This window comes from Haemorhous mexicanus, chromosome 21 (genome assembly GCF_027477595.1).
Source record: "Haemorhous mexicanus isolate bHaeMex1 chromosome 21, bHaeMex1.pri, whole genome shotgun sequence".
Lineage (NCBI taxonomy): Eukaryota > Metazoa > Chordata > Aves > Passeriformes > Fringillidae > Haemorhous > Haemorhous mexicanus.
Genome location: NC_082361.1, coordinates 8,913,708 through 8,931,016, shown reverse-complemented (window position 1 = coordinate 8,931,016; position 17,309 = coordinate 8,913,708). Strand labels below are relative to the sequence as shown.

The following is a 17,309-nucleotide window of genomic DNA, read 5'->3' as shown; positions in this document are numbered from 1 at the left end:
GTCCCTGCCCTTGCCAGGGGTGGAGTGAGATGGGATTTGAGGTCTTGTCCAACCCAAACCATTCCCTGACACCATCTGCCAGCTGTTATCCACAGGTAGCTGTCCTTTGAAAAGCTGGTTTTTAAATTCCTGGCTGTTGTTGCCCCTGGGGTTCATCTGCCAGCCCCATGGAGCAGAGAGGTGCTGCTGTCTTCCATTCATTTTTCACTTCAAGGTGTACAAAGTGAGGCCCCAAGTTGCTGTAGCTGAAACTTTCCGGTCCTGGGGACTGCAAAATGTGTTTTAAGGAAATTACCACTTCGGGTCAAAACTAGAAAAATTGCTTGGAGGGAGAAATACAGATCAAGTATTACATTGATTTTTTTTTTCCCCACCATTAAAGGTGTGTTTCAAGACCTGCTTTTAATCAGAAACTCCCCAAAGCACAAAAATGTAACATCAAAACCGCGCTGCTTCACGGTGTAATTTCTGAAAGAAAAATTCTTTATTTCAACTCTTTTTTTCAGCTCCCCACTTCAGGTGTTTACAAAAGAATCTCTTCAAACCTAAAAGCCGAACATTTAAAAGAGAAAATTTTCCTTTTGGGATGGGAAGAGCTTGGAAATCTCCAATGTGATGGCAGCAGAGTCAAAGCTTCAGCAGCTCCTGCTGCCTTTGGAGCTCCTCTGCCTCCCATGCTCACCCCAAATGGGGCTTGGCCTGTTGGGTTCTCACCTGAAGGATCATCCCTTCTGGCTGGGAAATCGTTGTTTTTCCTGCTTGCTGCTCCTGCACATCCCCCTTGGTGCTCCCAAGGCAATGGAGCAGAACAGAATGGTGTCAGAGTTGAGATGGAGACAACACAAAGCAGCACACTCCATTTTCAGAAGGCTCCAAACTGTTTTTATTCTAGCCTGCATGCTTTTTATACATTCTTACAAACTCATCAGTTTACACTTTACTCACTGGTCAGGAAAGACAAACAAAGTGCTCATTGGAACAGGCAGTTACAGGTTTCTCTGATTTCTCCTTTTTTCCTTGGTTTCTATGTCAACGACCTTGGTAGGAAATTCTTCCAGGGGTGAACGTGGATCCTCTTATCAAACTTCTCTCTGGCTCTCTGAAGTCCCTGTGAAACCTCTTGCACAGAATGGGAGCCCAGTGAAGGGCTCAGCCCATGGAATGTGGGAAGAAGGATGGGAAGGACTCTCCAGGTCCTCCCTCCTGGCCCTGCAAGGCAAGCGTGGGGCTGCATCTCCCTCTAGTGACTTCTCTCAGCTGGTTCCTTGAGCAGCTCCTCTGCCAGGAGCCACCAGGCAGGGCTAGTGCCACCAGCTCCAGGTGCCATGTGCTGTCCCTGTCCCCATGGAGGCAAGGGGGAGCGTGGAGCAGGCTCCAGGCAGGGCTGGTGCCACCAGCTCCAGGTGCCATGTGCTGTCCCTGTCCCCATGGAGGCAAGGGGGAGCACAGAGCAGGCTCCAGGCAGGGCTGGTGCCACCAGCTCCAGGTGCCATGTGCTGTCCCTGTCCCCATGGAGGCAAGGAGGGGTGTGGAGCAGGCTCCAGGCAGGGCTGGTGGCCGTGGGAGCTTCTGGAAATGCTGCAGCTGCTCCAGGAGAGCAGCTCCAGGACCTCCACACCCACCAGCCCAGCCTGAGGTGCTTTCAGTGGTGCTGGGTGGGAAAGTGGTGGGATTTTGAAATGCAGGAGCTCTGAAGTTTCATTCCTTTTCCAGTCAGTGCTTGGGTGCTGAGTGTGGATATTTCTCCAGCGTTGCAGTTTCTCCCCATCCAAGGGCAGTGCCTGGGCTCTGCTGGAGGTTGTAGGGCAGACAGAGCCCTTGGGACCTGCAGGGACCATTCAAGGTGACAGCTGAGGTCAGAGAGAGCCCTGTGCAAGTCACTGCCTTAAATTAAATGGCTGGAAGCATCCAGGAGGCTCCTCCTGGCCCTGTGCTGTCTCCCCCTCCCAGCCCTCGGAGGTTTGCAGCTGCTGCAGTGGGAAGTTGTGTGGTGGGGGCTCTGAGCTCCCCTCTGACCTGCTGGCACCACTCCCCCAGGAGAACACCAGGAGCCTTGGGATGTGCAGGAACAGCAGAATCCAGAGGCTGAGGGGACACATTGATCCCTGCTGTCACTTTATACATCTGCTGGAACTCTTTAGTGATTGCTCTCCAGACTGGATTTCTGTCATTGGGCTGTGGGCTCAGGGGAGAGCTCAGAGCCCCTGGCAGGGCCTGGAGGGGCTCCAGGAGAGCTGGAGAGGGACTGGGGACAAGGGATGGAGGGACAGGACCCAGGGAATGGCTTCCACTGCCAGAGGGAAGAGATGGATGGGATATGGGGAATGAGGAATTGTTCCCTGGCAGGGTGGGCAGGCCCTGGCCCAGGGTGCCCCGGTGTCCCTGGTGGAAGGTGAGTTTTGGTTTGCAGGTGGGTGCAGTGTCCTGCTCGTTCTGGATGAGCCGTCCCAGAATTTGAGGGCTCCTGCCTGGTGCTCACAAGCTGTGCCCTGCATTGTTCCCCCAGCAGCATTCCTGCATGTGGGAAATGAGGAGTTATAGAATCATTAAGGTTAGAAATGACCTCCAAGGCCATCAAGTCCGGCCTGTGACCGATCCCCACCTTGTCACCCAGAGCAGAGCACTGAGTGCCACATCCCCTCATTCTGTGGACACTCCCAGTGCTGGTGACTCCACCACCTCCCTGGGCAGCCCATTGAGCAGGAAAGGGGGAAAAAATAAGTGAACCCTTCAAACTTCATTTCTTTCCCTTCTCCTTTTTCAGGACTCCAGACTCACCAGTTCAGATTTTGCCCCGGGACTGCCTTGGCCGTGGGAGGACACCCAGGGACACCTCAGCCTCCAGCCTGATGGGAGTGCCCTGGCTTCCCTCCTTGCTCACGAGATGCCATCAGCTGAGGAGGAGGAGGAGGAGGAAGGCAGCTTTTCCATCGAGGATGAAGGCTTTGAGCTGCTGAACTCCACCTACAATAAAATCACAGTCCCCGGCAGGCCAGCGCTCAGGAGAGCCTCAGGTGAGTCCACGATTTTCCTCCTTTTCTCCATCACAATTCCTGGGAATCTGACAGCACTTCCTCCACCCAGGAGCCTCCATCAAGCCCCCCCGAGCAGCCAAGAAGGAGCATGGCCCAGAGCCCCGGGAGGAGAACATCACCACGGAGAAGCTGTCAGGGGCCGCGGGCACGCGGCGGCTCCCGCCCGGCAAAGCCCGCCCGGAGCCCTTCCCCAAGGAGTCCCCCCCTGCTCATCGGGGGGCTGCTCCCAAAGGAAACCTTCCCAAAGGTCCCCCCAGGGCAGGGGCAGGGCTGGGTGGCCAGGAGCCTCCTCTTGGATTGTGGGTGGCACCCCAGGGCTGTGTGAAGCCGGGACCACCGGGGCTGCCGGGACCTCCGGGGCTGCCGGTGAGTGCAGGAGGAGAGGGAGGGCTGGGAGGTGGGGAAGGGCTGCTGAGATAGGGGAGATGCACAGGGAGGGCTTCCCCAGGGTGGGGAAAATTTCTCCAGGATGGGGAAACTTTCCCTAGGATAGGAAACCTCCAGGGTAAGAAACCTTCTCCAGGGTGGGGAACCTTCCCCAGGGTGGGGAAAATTTCTCCAGGATGGGGAAAATTTCCCCAGGATAGGAAACCTCCAGGGTAAGAAACCTTCTCCAGGGTGGGGAACCTTGCCTAGGATGGGAAATGTTCCCCAGGATGGGGAAACTTCTCCGGGATGGAGAAACTTCCCCAGGGTGAAAAGCCTTCTCCAGGATGGGGAACCTCCTCCAAGATGGGGAAACTTCCCCAGGATGGGAAACTTCTCCAGGGTGGAAAACTTTCTCCAAGATGAGTAACCTTGTCCAGGGTGGGAAATGTTCTGCCTGTGCAGGCACAGTGGGGCCGTGCATTGACCTTGTGAAAAGGTTTTTGATATTCAGTGAAGTTTTGAGAAACTTCCCTGCAAACTGGAGAGAAGATGATAGCCTTGTCCTCCTTGCTCTAGAGGTGGTCTCAAATCATGTAGTCACACTGTGAGGTTTTATTTCACACTGGTCCAGCCCAGAATTAGGCTGAGGGGATCAGAGGGCACCAAGCCATCTCCTCCAGTCCCCACACAAACCCCTCCACCCACCCATGGACACAGCTGGTTTCGGTTTCTTCACCCCAAAATTGATGCCAAGTTCAAAGCAGAGCACTGAATTGATCTTGTAATAAGTTTTGACTGTTTTTCAAGTCATTCAGCTGTTGTAGAGGATGAAAAAAGGGAAATTAAGAAAAAGAAAAAAGGTAAATTTAGGCTAGAGAAATGTTTAGAGGAGTCACATCTTCATTGAGGATGAAAAAAAGGAAAATTGTAAAAAAAAATGTAAACTTGAAATAGAAAAATCTTTAGAGGAGTCTTCATTGAGGAGTAGCTGAAAAATGTTTTTAAATATTTTTCCATGTTTGTTTATTCTGCCAGAATTATTTCCCTCATTTGGTTTCATTTTCTTATCAATTTCTTTAGAAATTTTTTTTTTATTTCCCCATCGAAGTGACCCTTTTACCTTCTCTTCCCTTTCCTTCCCTCCCTGTGGATCTGTGGGCTCTGCCTGGGGCTGGGGGGATCCTGCGGGGCTGTTTCCATGGCTGTGCTTGAGGGACCTGGCACTAAATCCATCATCCCTGAGCCAGGCTTGGTTTAAATTTAGGCCTGCTAACTTCCCCCTCAAGCCATCTCCCTTGCCTGCAAAAATAGAAGAAAATGGCAAAAGGAACAGATGCTGGAGGCTGAAAAAATCCCAGGAGCAGAGGAAACGTCACGACGTGTGACAGCCCTGCTGTCAGCCTGCAGGAGGGCCCCAGCCAGGGGAACTGCTTTCCTCTCCTGGAGAAAGGCTGGAGATGGCACTTGTGTCCTTGCTCCTGAGTGTCCTGGGTGGAAACACTGGTCCCAGAGCTCAGCCCAGCTTTAGGAGTTGGGGAGCTGACAGGAAAATTGGGAAAGGGCTCTTGAGGGCATGGAGGGAGAGGACAATGGGAATGGGAAAAGAGCAGGAAAAAGAGTTTGGAAAAACAGCGTGGGAAAAGAGCAGGTTTGGATGGGATATTAGGAAAAAGTCTTTTGTCTGAGGGTGGGCAGGCCCTGGCACAGGGTGCCCAGAGCAGCTGGGGCTGCCCCTGGATCCCTGGCAGTGCCCAAGGCCAGGCTGGACAGGGCTGGGAGCACCTGGGACAGTGGGAGGTGTCCCTGCCATGGCAGGGCTGGGATGGGATGATTTTTAATGTCCTTTCCAGCCCAACCCAGGCTGGGATTCTGGACTGGAGCTCAGTGGTGGCACTGAGAGCCTTAAGATGTGTCCCCAGCCTGGCAGCTGTCTCTTGTCCTATGCTGCTCCTGAGGACTGGGGGGCAGGGGGGCTCTGGGGCCCCCAGGGAGAGGGAACTGAGCCCTGGAGCTCTGTGGGCTCAGACCTGGTGACCTTCAGGCTCAGAACAAAGCTGGTGTCTGGAATTGAAGCCGTCAGAGCTGCAGCAGACACAGGCAGAGGCTGCCAGGTAACAGCTTACAGGGAATTGCTGTCACCCCAAAGGGCCAGGATCTCCCACCTGGCTGGTTCTGCCTTGAGGTGGGGTCAGCCCTTGGCCAAAATGTGCATTTTTTACCCAGATCCCACCTTCCACCTGTTAAAAGCAGCAGATATTTTTGTCCTTGTCCAAACACCTACTGGAGTGTGGATGTGATTCAACTTTAGGGGATTTTTTTTTTCTAACACATTGCCTGTCCTCTCCAGGTGTCAGGAGATGTTCTCCTGCTCCCCTGCCTGCTCTGGGGAGTTTCTGTGGGTATGCAGGGTGGCACAGTTCAGTTGCTGATGCCAGGGGGCTCTTCCCACCCCACACTGGTTTTTGGGGTATTTCCTGGGGACAGGAAACTGCTGGTTTGCTCTGAATCAGCCATTTCAGTCCCTGCTTCCCTGGGGCTGTGGCCCTGGTCACTCAGTCTCTCTGGGATGTCCCTTTGGGGTCACTCAGTCTCTGTGGGATGTCCCTTTGGGGTCACTCAGTCTCTGTGGGATCTCTCCTTGGGGTCACTCAGTCACTGTGGGATGTCCCCTTTGGGGTCACTCAGTCTCTGTGGGATGTCCCTTTGGGGTCACTCAGTCACTGTGGGATGTCCCTTTTGGGGTCACTCAGTCTCTCTGAGGTGTCCCTTTGGGGTCACTCAGTCTCTGTGGGATGTCCCTTTGGGGTCACTCAGTCTCTCTGAGGTGTCCCTTTGGGGTCACTCAGTCTCTGTGGGGTGTCCCTTTGGGGTCACTCAGTCACTGTGGTGTGTCCCTTTGGGGTCACTCAGTCTCTGTGGGATGTCCCCTTTGGGGTCACTCAGTCTCTCTGAGGTGTCCATTTGGGGTAAATCAGTCTCTGTGGGGTGTCCCCTTTGGGGTCACTCAGTCACTGTGGGATGTCCCCTTTGGGGTCACTCAGTCTCTGTGGGATGTCCCCTTTGGGGTCACTCAGTCTCTCTGAGGTGTCCATTTGGGGTAAATCAGTCTCTGTGGGGTGTCCCCTTTGGGGTCACTCAGTCTCTGTGGGGTGTCCCCTTTGGGGTCACTCAGTCACTGTGGGATGTCCCCTTTGGGGTCACTCAGTCTCTGTGGGGTGTCCCTTTGGGGTCACTCAGTCTCTGTGGGATGTCCCTTTGGGGTCACAGCTCTCTCCTTTGCCTTTCAGGGCTGTCCTGGCCGGCGGGGACTGGTGGGACCCAAAGGAGACAAAGTGAGCACCCACAAAACCAGGGGGTGTCCAGTGGGGGGTGGAGGGTCTGGGGCAAACACCGCCGATGGGTTGGGTTGGTTTGGGGGTTTTTCATCCAGAGGGCACTGGGAGCTCCTGGAGCTGTAGGGTGGTGGCTCTGTCTGTGGGTTTGGAGGAGGAAAGAACTGGGTTTGGTTGGTACTTTAAGCTCAGCTCTGGACTAAGCCAGGCTTGAGTTCTGGGGCAGTTTTGGGCAACACAATATAAAAAAGGACATTGAATTATTAGAGAGGGTTCAGAGGAACAAGGGAAGGGTCTGGAGGGGCTGTGAGGAGCAGCTGAGGGCTCTGGGATTGTTCAGCTGGAGCAGAGTGAGGGCAGAGCTCAGGGGGCTGCAGCTCCTCCCGAGGGGCAGCTCCCATCTCTGCTCTGGGACAGGGACAGGAGCCAGGGCACGGCTGGGGCTGGGCCAGGGCAGCTCAGGCTGGAGCTCAGGGCAAGGTTCTTTCCCCAGAGGGTGCTGGCACTGCCCAGGCTCCCCAGGGAATGGGCACGGCCCCGAGGCTGCCAGAGCTCCAGGAGCCTTTGGACAGCGCTGCCAGGGATGCCCAGGGTGGGGTTGGTGGGGGGCTGGGCAGGGCCAGGGGCTGGGCTGGGGGATCCTTGGGGTCCCTCCAGCTCAGGATATTTTCTGATTCTGTGACTGAGCTGTCTGCACAAGCTGCTCTCTTCCCTTTGAGCTCTCAGTGGGAGATGGAGCAGCTTCAGCTCAGGTCTCCTGGAGGGGGGACCCTGCAGTGTCCCAAAGCCAGCCCCAGTTCATATCCATGGAGTCACTGCAGGGACATTTGTCCTCCAGCCCCGGGCTGCCCTCCCTGCCCAGACCTGGCCCTGGCTCGGTGTCCAGCCTGTGCTGGGGCCTGAATCCCTGCTGGTTTTAAGGAGCTGCCCTTGTCCCTGCAGGGGTACCCGGGGGCCATGGGGAGGACTGGCCCCCCAGGTGACCCTGGCCCTGCTGGCACCCCCGGTGTCCCCAGCATCGTCCTCTGGAGGAACTCCAGGGAGGACTGGCAGTCGTTCCTGGTGAGTTACAGCCACAGTGGGCAGTGCTGCACTCACACCTCCCCAGCAGCTCCCTGCATCCCTGGGGTGGGATCTGGGATGGGATCTGGGATGGGATCTGAGATGGGATCTGGGATGGGATGGGATGGGATGGGATGGGATGGGATGGGATGGGATGGGATGGGATGGGATGGGATGGGATGGGATGGGATGGGATGGGATGGGGTGGGATGGGATGGGATGGGGTGGGATGGGATGGGATCTGGGATGGGATGGGATCTGAGATGGGATGGCATGGCATGGCATGGCGTGGCATGGGGTGGCATGGCGTGGCATGGGGTGGGATGGGATGGCAGGCAGGGTTTGCTGTGGCTGAGATTCCTCATTGTTGGGTGAGAGCTGGGAGCAGAGGGGCCATGCCAAGGAGGGAGGTGCAGCTCACTGGGGGTGGCTCTGTGGGTGGAATGGGATCAGCGTGCCCTGTCGCTCTGTCCCCTGTGACTCACCAGGACATCTGTGCTGGCTCTTGTCCCCTGGGCTCTGTGCTGTCCCCTGTGCTGTCTCCTGTCCCCTGTGCTGTCCCCACTGGCTCTCTGCTGTCCCCTGGCTCTGTGCTGGCCCGGTCCCTGCAGGGCTGGCCCCGTGCCCATCTCAGGGGAAGGCAGTGTCTGCCGAAGGGGCCCTGGGTCACCCCAAAGCCACCCAGGGCCATTGTGTCTGTGGCCCCATGACCCCAGTGGTGCTGCCAGCGGCAGCAGGAAAACACAGAGCCCTGGGCTGGGATTTGCTAATCTCAGCTGAGATAAGGCTGGGCTGGAACTGGCTGCTCTGGGGATGGGGCTGGCAGCCCCCACAGCTCTGTGGTTTGGGGCCATGCTGCCAGCAAGGAGCAGATCCCTGTGGTTGGTGATGATGCCCCCAAGGAGCAGATCCCTGTGGTTTGGGGTGCTGTTCCCAAGAAGCAGATCCCTGTGGTTTGGGGTGATGCCCCCAAGGAGTGGATCCCTGTGGTTTGGGGTGATGCCCCCAAGGAGTGGATCCCTGTGGTTTGGGGTGATGCCCCCAAGGAGTGGATCCCTGTGGTTTGGGGCATTGCTGCTCCCATGGAGCAGATCCCTGTGGTTTGGGGGATTCGAGGCATCCTGGGGTTTGTGTTGGCTCAGCCCATGGAAATGCAGGGCAGGGGAGGTGCCCCTCAGGCTCAGGGACACTGCAGGAGGGTGGGCTGGGAAAACAGGGGGTGTGGTGGCTGTCCCAGAGCTGCTGTGGCTGCTGGGCTGCTCTCAGCCTCTCCCACTCCCTTCCCTTTGTTGTGAACAGGAATGGAGGAAAAGCAGCCCAAGGCCGCCGTGGTTCCAGCCCAAGCCCCTGTGCTGTGTTTGTGTTCCCCATGTGTTGGCAGATGTTGGCTTTGCCAAGAAGTTGTCTCAGAGTGGCTGGAGGGCAGGAACTGCTGCTGGCTTGTTCTGGAGCTGCTTCAGCAGTGGGGCAGTCCCAGAGTGCTGGGAAGGAGAGCTGGAGCTCCCACAGTTGTTGGAGAGCTTAATCTGCTGCACCAGACTGCTTTGGTTTTGTCCTTTAGAAACAGGAGGTCAGGCTGGGGAGTGGTGCCTGAGTGGAACCTCAGAGGGAAAGGAAAAACTGATCCTCGAGAAAAAGAGGGAACTTTTACAGATGTGCTGCCACTGCAGGGTTGGCATCTGCCACAGTGGGGGTGGCACAGCTTGGGCATGGCCATGGGGTGACTGCAGAGGGTGACACAGGTGGAGGTGACTGCACAGGGTGGCACAGGGTGAGAATGGCCATGGGGTCACTGCAGAGGGTGGCACAGGGTGGGGATGGTTATGGGGTGACTGCAGAGTGTGACACAGGTGGAGGTGACTGCACAGGGTGGCACAGGGTGAGAATGGCCATGGGGTGACTGCAGAGGGTGACACAGGTGGAGGTGACTGCACAGGGTGGCACAGGGTGAGAATGGCCATGGGGTGACTGCAGAGGGTGGCACAGGTGGAGGTGACTGCACAGGGTGGCACAGGGTGAGAATGGCCGTGGGGTGACTGCAGAGGGTGGCACAGGGTGGCCATGGGGTGACTGCAGAGGGTGGCACAGGGTGGCCATGGGGTGACTGCAGAGGGTGGCACAGGAGGGGCAGGCAAAGCTGCCCTGCCAGGCCTGAGCTGCTGCCCCCAGGGCTGCTGAAGGGTTCCTGTGCCCTGAAGGGCCCCTCTGCCCTGCTCCCAGGCTGGAGTTTTCCAGGAGCACAGCTCCCCTCCCCTCCCGGAGCTGCAGCAGCAGCAGAGCTCTGACAGTTCCTGCTGGAAGTGCAGAGCCCATTAACTGCCCTGCCCCTCCCTGGCATCTGCTGCTCTGAAATCCAAGTCTCACGTGGGATTTTGTCTCCCCTCTTTTTCAAAGGTTGGATGAAATAATATCCTGTCCTGAGTGAATTGGAGTTCACTGATTCCTGAGACAAGGCAAAAGCATTGGCTGTGCTCCAGCCTCCTCCAGGGAGTTTGGGGAGTGGATTTTGAGGGAAATGAGAACTTGGCTGGGCAGGAGGAACATGCTCCTGTCAGGGGCTGCACCCCTCCAGCCAGGGAAATCAATCTGGGATCAGCCTGAAAGGAGCAGGGATGCCACCCATCATCCTCCCCCAGAGTGCTGCCCACTGCTAGGAATATTTCCAGCTGTTCAAAGCTCTGGGTTTATTTCCCTTCATGAGTTCCTTGGCTTTTCCCCACTGCTAGTGGGGACAGATCCTTGGGGCAGGGGACAGGAGGGGTTTCCCAGTGCCCTCGAGGTTGAAACTGGGGAGAACAGAGGAATGCTGCCCCTCCAGCTGCCTGGGATTGGGAGGATGGGTAAGGAAAGGGACTTTTTAGCCATTGATATGAGCCAGGATTTGGAGGAGCTGCCTGGACTGCAGGTCTGGGGTCACCGTGGGAAGGAGGAGGAGGAGGAGGAGAAGGAAAGATGGTTTTTGCCTCCCTGTGCTGCTGGTAGCTGGAGATGGACATTTTATTTCCTGGACACCTCCAAAAATTTGGGAAAACCTGGCTTGGAAGTGTGCAGAGAGGAGGCTGCACCAGGTGGTCTCAGGACCTTTTTGCTGCTTTGGAAATATGATGGGATTACCTGGTTGGGATGGGATTAATCCACCCTGGCCCTTTCAGGTGGCTTTTCCCCTCTCTGTGGTCATCTGCTCTTTGGAAAAATTGGAAGTGCATCCAGGATTTGGCTGCTGGGAGCAGCAAGAGGAGAAAACCTTCTTGGGATCTGCTCCTCTGGATTTTCCAGAGGCTGGAGGAGCTTCCCCACCTGGAGTAACCTGCAGGGTCAAACCAGCTGATTTTAGTTTAAAACGTGGCAGTGCCTGTGCTCACCACCACCACGTTTCTGACCTTTCCATATCCCAAACATTTCTGGTGTCCCAGGGCTGCAGGTACCCATGAAGGAGCTGAATTTCACCAAACCCAGGAGAAGTGGGCTCTGCCTAATTTTCTACTGAAGTAGTTCCTTATTCCCTGCAGTTTATCCTCATCTTGTCCTTCCTCCCATGCCTTGCATGCACACAGTCTGAAATTAATAAATTAATTAAAGAAGTGGTTCATTGCTGCATCTTCCCAAGACAAGAAGAACATCCTTAAAGCCAGCAAAAAGGGATTTGGAATTATTTTGTTTAACATTTTGCTTCCCCCCCCTCATTTTTCTTCCAGCAATCATCATTTTACCAACTCCTGCAGGCGGGCTGGCCGGTGAGTGCTGCTTTGCTCACTTGACTTTGGATTTTTCCTTGTTTGCAGCTGAGTTCTCCTTGCTCCAAGCACTTGATGGGTTTTACCAGTGTTTGTTGTTTTATTTTTTTAAATCCAGAGAAAACCTGGAGCTCCTGGACCCCCAGGACATCCTGGGAAAACAGGAGCACCTGTAAGTACAAAAGCCCTGCTGTCCCTTTGGTGGCCTTGCTGCCACCCTGGCTGCCCTGGGGACACTGTCAGGGTGGATGTCCCAAGCACTCAGGCTGTAATTAGGGGCTTTGGGATTGGGTTTCAAAGCAGCCTAATGGATTTCTTGTCTGCTTCCCCATGAAACCCGGGATGTTTGATATCCAACTCCCAGGGTTGTCCTGGCAGCCCTCAGCTCTGCCAGCTGAGCAGGGCTGGCTGCTTTTCCTGGGGCATCAGGTTCCAGCCCTTGTTTTTGGGGAAGGGACCACGTGGATCCCTCCCAGCGGCACAAAAGCAAGGCAGGGAGGGGCTGGGGTGGGATCTGTGGGGGTGATCCCAGCCCCGTGCCCACTGCCCTGGCATTGCGGGGTGATGCTTCCCCCCCTTCTGGCCATGAGGCAAAGAAAGCAAAATTCCCTGTCCTGAAATGCCATCAGGAGCCACAGCAGTGGAGAAATGGATCTGCTGCTGACTCCAAACCTGCCCTGGCATGGTGGGCAGGGTGGGGGTGCCAGGGATGGGAATCCTCCCACTCTGCCCTTCCCAAGGTACCCTCTGGGCATTGCTGCTTGTCCTGCCAGCCTCCAGAGGGCTCGGGGCAGCCTGGGGGGACACCTTGGGGACTCAGGGGGACACCTTGGGGACTCAGCCCCTGTTTGTGCACAGGGACCCTGCGGAGCGCCGGGAGAGCCGGGGGACAAAGGCCAGCGGGGGTACACGGTGAGTGAGGGCTCTGGGGACACCTGGGACAGCCCCAGTGTGCCCTCAGGGCTGCCCTGGCACCCTCAGCACCCCTGCCCCCCTTGGATCGGCCCCTGCCTGGGTGAGAGAGGGTCGTGATGGGCTTGGGGACAGTTTGGGAATGGTCTGGAGTGATGGGATGGCTGTCCTGGTCCCCTCCCTGCTGTGCCAGGCAGGGGTGGCTCTGCTCAAAGTCATTCTCCTGCTGCTCCTCTTGTGCTGCAGCCCCAGGGATGGCTCAGTCACAGCTCAGCACAGCCGTGGGTGCTGCACAGCTCCAGGTGATGCTCTCCCAGACAGGTGTCCCAAATCAGCTATCCCAAAGCCCTTTTGTCACCCTCTAGAACCCCCCAGCTCTGCATAGGATGGGTGAGCTCTGCCTGTGCCCCTCCATGGGGATCCTGAGGGATCCCAACTCCCCTGGGCTTGCCCAGCTCACTCCCTGGGGGGTTCAGGTGCCCTGTGGGTACAAGGAGAGGAGAGCAATGTCCCCCTCTCCCAGATGGCTGCAGCTCTGCTCCACACTGCCCTTCAGCCTGCCTGAACTCAGGGCTGCAGCGAGCTCAGGGGTGAAGGTGAAGCTTTAGCAGGACATGGATCCTGGGGTGGGTCTGCTCTGACCCCTGCACGTGGGACAGGATCAGGAATGGCTCAGGAGTGAAGGTGAAGCTTTAGCAGGACATGGATCCTGGGGTGGGTCTGCTCTGACCCCTGCACGTGGGACAGGATCAGGAATGGCTCTGAGGCAGGAGCTGATGCAGGAGCTTTCACTCAACCTTCTCTCATTGTATTTCTTCCCTTCCCTCCGTGTTGCTTCCTGCTGTACAACTCCTGGCTCCAGCTATCCCAGGGATTTGGTGGAGAACCTGGAAAGATCCACCTGCCCCTGGATGCACAGAGCTTTGCCCCAGCTCCAGAGCTCAGCGTTTCCTTTACTGCTTTCCTAATGTGGATATTTTGATTTTCCATGCTTGGATTTTTCTCCCCAGGGGGAACCCGGGCTCCAGGGCCTGCCAGGACGTGTGGGGTACCCCGGCTCTGATGGCTTCCCTGGCTTGGATGGCAAACCTGGGCCCTGGGGGCTGCCAGGGGAGCAGGTGAGCCGTGGGCAGGCAGGGCCAGGGGAGGCTCAGGAGCAGGGGAAGCTGCAGCTCCAAACCCTGGGCTGGAGACAGGGAGTTCCTAGAGCTGCTCTTCCTTCTCTTGCCTCCTTTAGGATTCTCCTCAGCCCCAAAACCAGGCAGGCCTGGATTAGTGCCTCGAGGTTTAGGTTTGTTAGGAATAAAAGGGTTGTGGGGCATCCCACACAGGCATTAAGGACTGGGATATCCAGAGCTGCAGCTCCTGGGTCTGGTGGGTCTGAGCAGGGCTGGGCTGCTGCACCTGGAGCTCTTCATGGAAAATAACTGCAAATCCTGGAATGGCTTGGGTGGGAAGGGACCTTAAAAATCATCTAATTGCACCCCGTGCCATGGCCAGGGACACCTTCCACTAGACCAGGGTGCTCTGAGCCCTTGAGGGCTCGAAATTGGGAGGGTGACCAAGAAATGGGAGTAATTCCAGAATGTCTGGAGAGTGTCCAGTCCAGGATTCTGGTTCCTTGGTCCCTTGTCCAGAGCCCTGGCAGCAATCCCTGAGGAACACAGACAATGCCCCTGGGCCTGGGACTTGCTCAGAGGGTTTAGAGGCCAGGGACTGGAGGGTGCTGCAAAGTTTGGGGCTCTCAGGTATTGGATTTGCAGGGGTGCCCTGACAAAGGCAGGGATGATGAATCTGACTCCATGTTCTCAGGAGGCTAATTTATTATTTTATGATACTATATTATATTAAAGAATACTATCTATACTGTTCTAAAGAATACAGAAAAGATGCTGAAGGCTAAAAAAAGAATAATAATGAAAACTGGTGACTCTCTCCAGAGTCCTGACACAGCTTGGCCCTGATTGGCCAAAGAGTGAAAACAACTCCCAGCAGAATGCAATGGAACAATCACCTGTGGGTGAACAATCTCCAAACACATTCCACATGAGCACAGCACAGGAGAAGCAAATGAGATCAGAATTGTTTTCCTTTTCTCTGAGGCCTCTCAGCTTCCCAGGAGAAAAACCCTGGGCAAAGGGACTTTTTCAGAGAATGTGAATGCCACAGGCAGCAGGGTGGGGAGCAGGGTGGGCACGGGTGGCAGCTCCTCAGTGCCTGCCCTGCTCCTTCCTCCCTCTTCCCAGGGCCTCCAGGGCTTCCAGGGTGACCGAGGGCTGGCTGGAGACAAGGGAGAAGAGGTGAGTTGGCTCTGGCTTGCACAGCCATGGGCACAATGAGGTGCCAGCCCCAGCAGTGCCAGCCCCAGCCCCAGCAGTGCCAGCCCCAGCCCCAGCAGTGCCAGCCCCAGCACCTTTGATACCGATTCCACTGGGACCAGCACTGCTCCTGCAGCTCCTCCCCAGGCTCATCCAGGGCTTTGGCAGCCAGGATGGAAAATGTCCATAAAACAGAGAATGCTGGTGGTTTGTCACCCTTTAATTTTTTTAATTTTCCCATCACTTAGTCTTCTTCAGGCCAGCATTTTTAGAGCTGCCCAGGAGATTTTTGGGCTCCTTCAAAGTCTGATCATCCTGGCAGGTTTGAGACCTAATTTCTTCTTTTTGGAGCAGCAGTCCCACGTGGGTTATCAGACCACGTTCTGGGCCACACTTTGTGTCCTCCTGCATGTGCCAGCCCTGTGTCACTGCTGTGGGTGACACCAGGAGCTGCAGGGAGGTGACACCTTGCTGGGCACCAGCAGCCAGGCTTTGCCCCATGTAGCACAACCTTGAGGGTCCCCATCCTCCTGTCCCACCCCGATTGTGTCCTTTGAGTCACAGCAGCCACATTTTAACTCCTGGTGGCCCAGCTGGGGCTCATCCTTGTTCCCATTTCATCCCTGTTCCATTTCAGGGTTTCTTGGGAGACCCTGGACCAGCTGGGGACAAAGGAGAGAAGGGAGTGAAGGTGAGGGTGGCTGTCCCTGCCCTCACAGCCCTGCCAGGGTGGGCAGGGGTCTCTCCTTCCCAGCCCCAGGTCCTGCTCTCCTCCATCACTCAGGCTGCTCTTGGCTTTTCCAGGGGCTGAAGGGAGAGAATGGGCTGCCAGGTCCTGCAGGGCTCCAGGTGAGTCCCCTGGGGAGCTGGAGGTGTTTCACACCCTTCCCTCCACGCCCTTTGCTGACCCCTGTCCCTCTCTGTGATGTCCCCAAGCTCCAGCCCACGCTCTCCTGCCTCTGGCAAAGCCCTGGTGGTCTCTGTGGTGTCCCTGCCCCTCCTGTGAGGGAGGGGACAAAGGCAGTGTCACCTCAGGGTGCTGACACCTCACTCCTGGCTTCTCTCCCAGGGGCTGGTGGGGCTGAAGGGTGCCATGGGCTTCCAGGGTCCTGCAGGGCCAGAGGTGAGTGCGTTTCCCTTCTCTGTGCCACCCAAAGGGGTGCAGGAGCTGGGGATTCCCCCTGGGAAGAGGGGTCTGAGCAGGGATTTGCATCCAGGCACGTTGGGGCATTTCCTCCAGCATTTCCCATCCCTGTTCTGGCTGGGAATGAGGAGAAATGAAGAGAAATGAGCTTTTCCAGAGCACACTGGGATTTATTTCAGGTGGCTACCTCCAGCTGAGATGAATCCCAGGCTGGCAGCACCTGGTTTTTCCAGGCTCTCTCAGCAGATAGTCAGCTCAGTGCTCCCACATAACTGGGGGACATCCTGTCCAGAAAAGAGCTGGAAAAGGATTTGAAAGGAAAACTGAAGTGTTTTGGTGGTGAATGGATGGATTCTGCAACATGAAAGGGAGCTGGGGTTGGTCAGCAAATGTCCGAGGGGGCATCAAGCAGCTGATGTGAAGAAATGTGAAAATGATGTGAAGAAAAGGGGGGATTTGGGCTGAAGGAGAGAATCAAAGCAAAGAATGGCATTTTTTTTCTCTCCTGCTGCAGGGAGAAGGTGGCTCAGTGGGTGCCCCGGGCCGTGCTGGTCCCATGGTGAGTCTCAGGGTTTGATACAGATGTGTTAGGAAAATTAATCCACAAACACCAGAGGTTTATGCCAAAAAGGAGACAGAGGAGTCCTTTTACTTTATTCCAATAAAGGGAGAGGCCGTGGGGCATTCCCCTGGGGTCTCTCAAATTTTTGGAGGATGCAGCCTCCTTTTTATCCCAATTTCCAGCCACATTTCCCTTCCCTCTTTCCCCTTTGGTTGAAGTACTTGAGAGATACAGGCTTCCAAAACACCTGATACCAGAGATTTCCCTCTAATGTACAACCCTCCCTTTTAATTTTTAATTCTTATGGAATTTAGGGGTTCTTCTTCCTCATTGTTTCTCTCATCTTTCAATGTCTAATTTCATTTATCAACAAACCTAAAGTTTATTTGTAAAAGCAAATCTCTTTTTCCATTCATCAATCAGTGGAATCCTTCCCATTGTTTCTTTTATCTCCCAGTGCTGGTTTTATCTACCAGCAGAACCACAGCTTGTTTGTAAGGACAAATCCTCTGTTCCTCTCAGATGGAAGCTCAGGCAGCAGAGCTGCTGCTGCCCAGAGTGCCACTGAGTTCCTCCCTTGTTCCTCTAACACCTAAAAATGTTCCTTTACCCCTAAAAATGCTGCATTTGGTTAAAACCATCCCTGCTAGCGGGGGGAGGATTGCAAAAGGACCCAGGGTGTTAAAACTCACCAGTTACCCCCCAGCATCCCCAGGATGCTCAGAAGTCCCTGTCCCACCTCCCCTGTGGGGCTGAGAGGGTCTTGCCTTGCAGGGCGAGCCCGGCCAGCCGGGACCCGTGGGGTGCCGAGGCATCAACGGCTCTCAGGTGGGTGTGACCG

The 17,309-nt window shown here is 55.8% G+C and overlaps 1 protein-coding gene across 1 annotated transcript in view; it reads left to right on the top strand.

Moving 5' to 3' along the window:
- Positions 1 to 17,309, top strand: part of LOC132337080 (collagen alpha-1(I) chain-like) — an 87,499-nt gene that overhangs the window by 44,123 nt on the left and 26,067 nt on the right. Inside the window, exons 7-20 of the mRNA XM_059865219.1 lie at positions 2,765 to 3,014; positions 3,085 to 3,401; positions 6,692 to 6,736; positions 7,679 to 7,798; positions 11,494 to 11,532; positions 11,651 to 11,704; positions 12,391 to 12,444; positions 13,455 to 13,562; positions 14,691 to 14,744; positions 15,400 to 15,453; positions 15,567 to 15,611; positions 15,832 to 15,885; positions 16,421 to 16,465; positions 17,243 to 17,296. Of these exons, the coding sequence (XP_059721202.1) occupies positions 2,765 to 3,014; positions 3,085 to 3,401; positions 6,692 to 6,736; positions 7,679 to 7,798; positions 11,494 to 11,532; positions 11,651 to 11,704; positions 12,391 to 12,444; positions 13,455 to 13,562; positions 14,691 to 14,744; positions 15,400 to 15,453; positions 15,567 to 15,611; positions 15,832 to 15,885; positions 16,421 to 16,465; positions 17,243 to 17,296 (1,293 nt within the window). The remainder of the gene's footprint in view (positions 1 to 2,764; positions 3,015 to 3,084; positions 3,402 to 6,691; positions 6,737 to 7,678; positions 7,799 to 11,493; positions 11,533 to 11,650; positions 11,705 to 12,390; positions 12,445 to 13,454; positions 13,563 to 14,690; positions 14,745 to 15,399; positions 15,454 to 15,566; positions 15,612 to 15,831; positions 15,886 to 16,420; positions 16,466 to 17,242; positions 17,297 to 17,309) is intronic.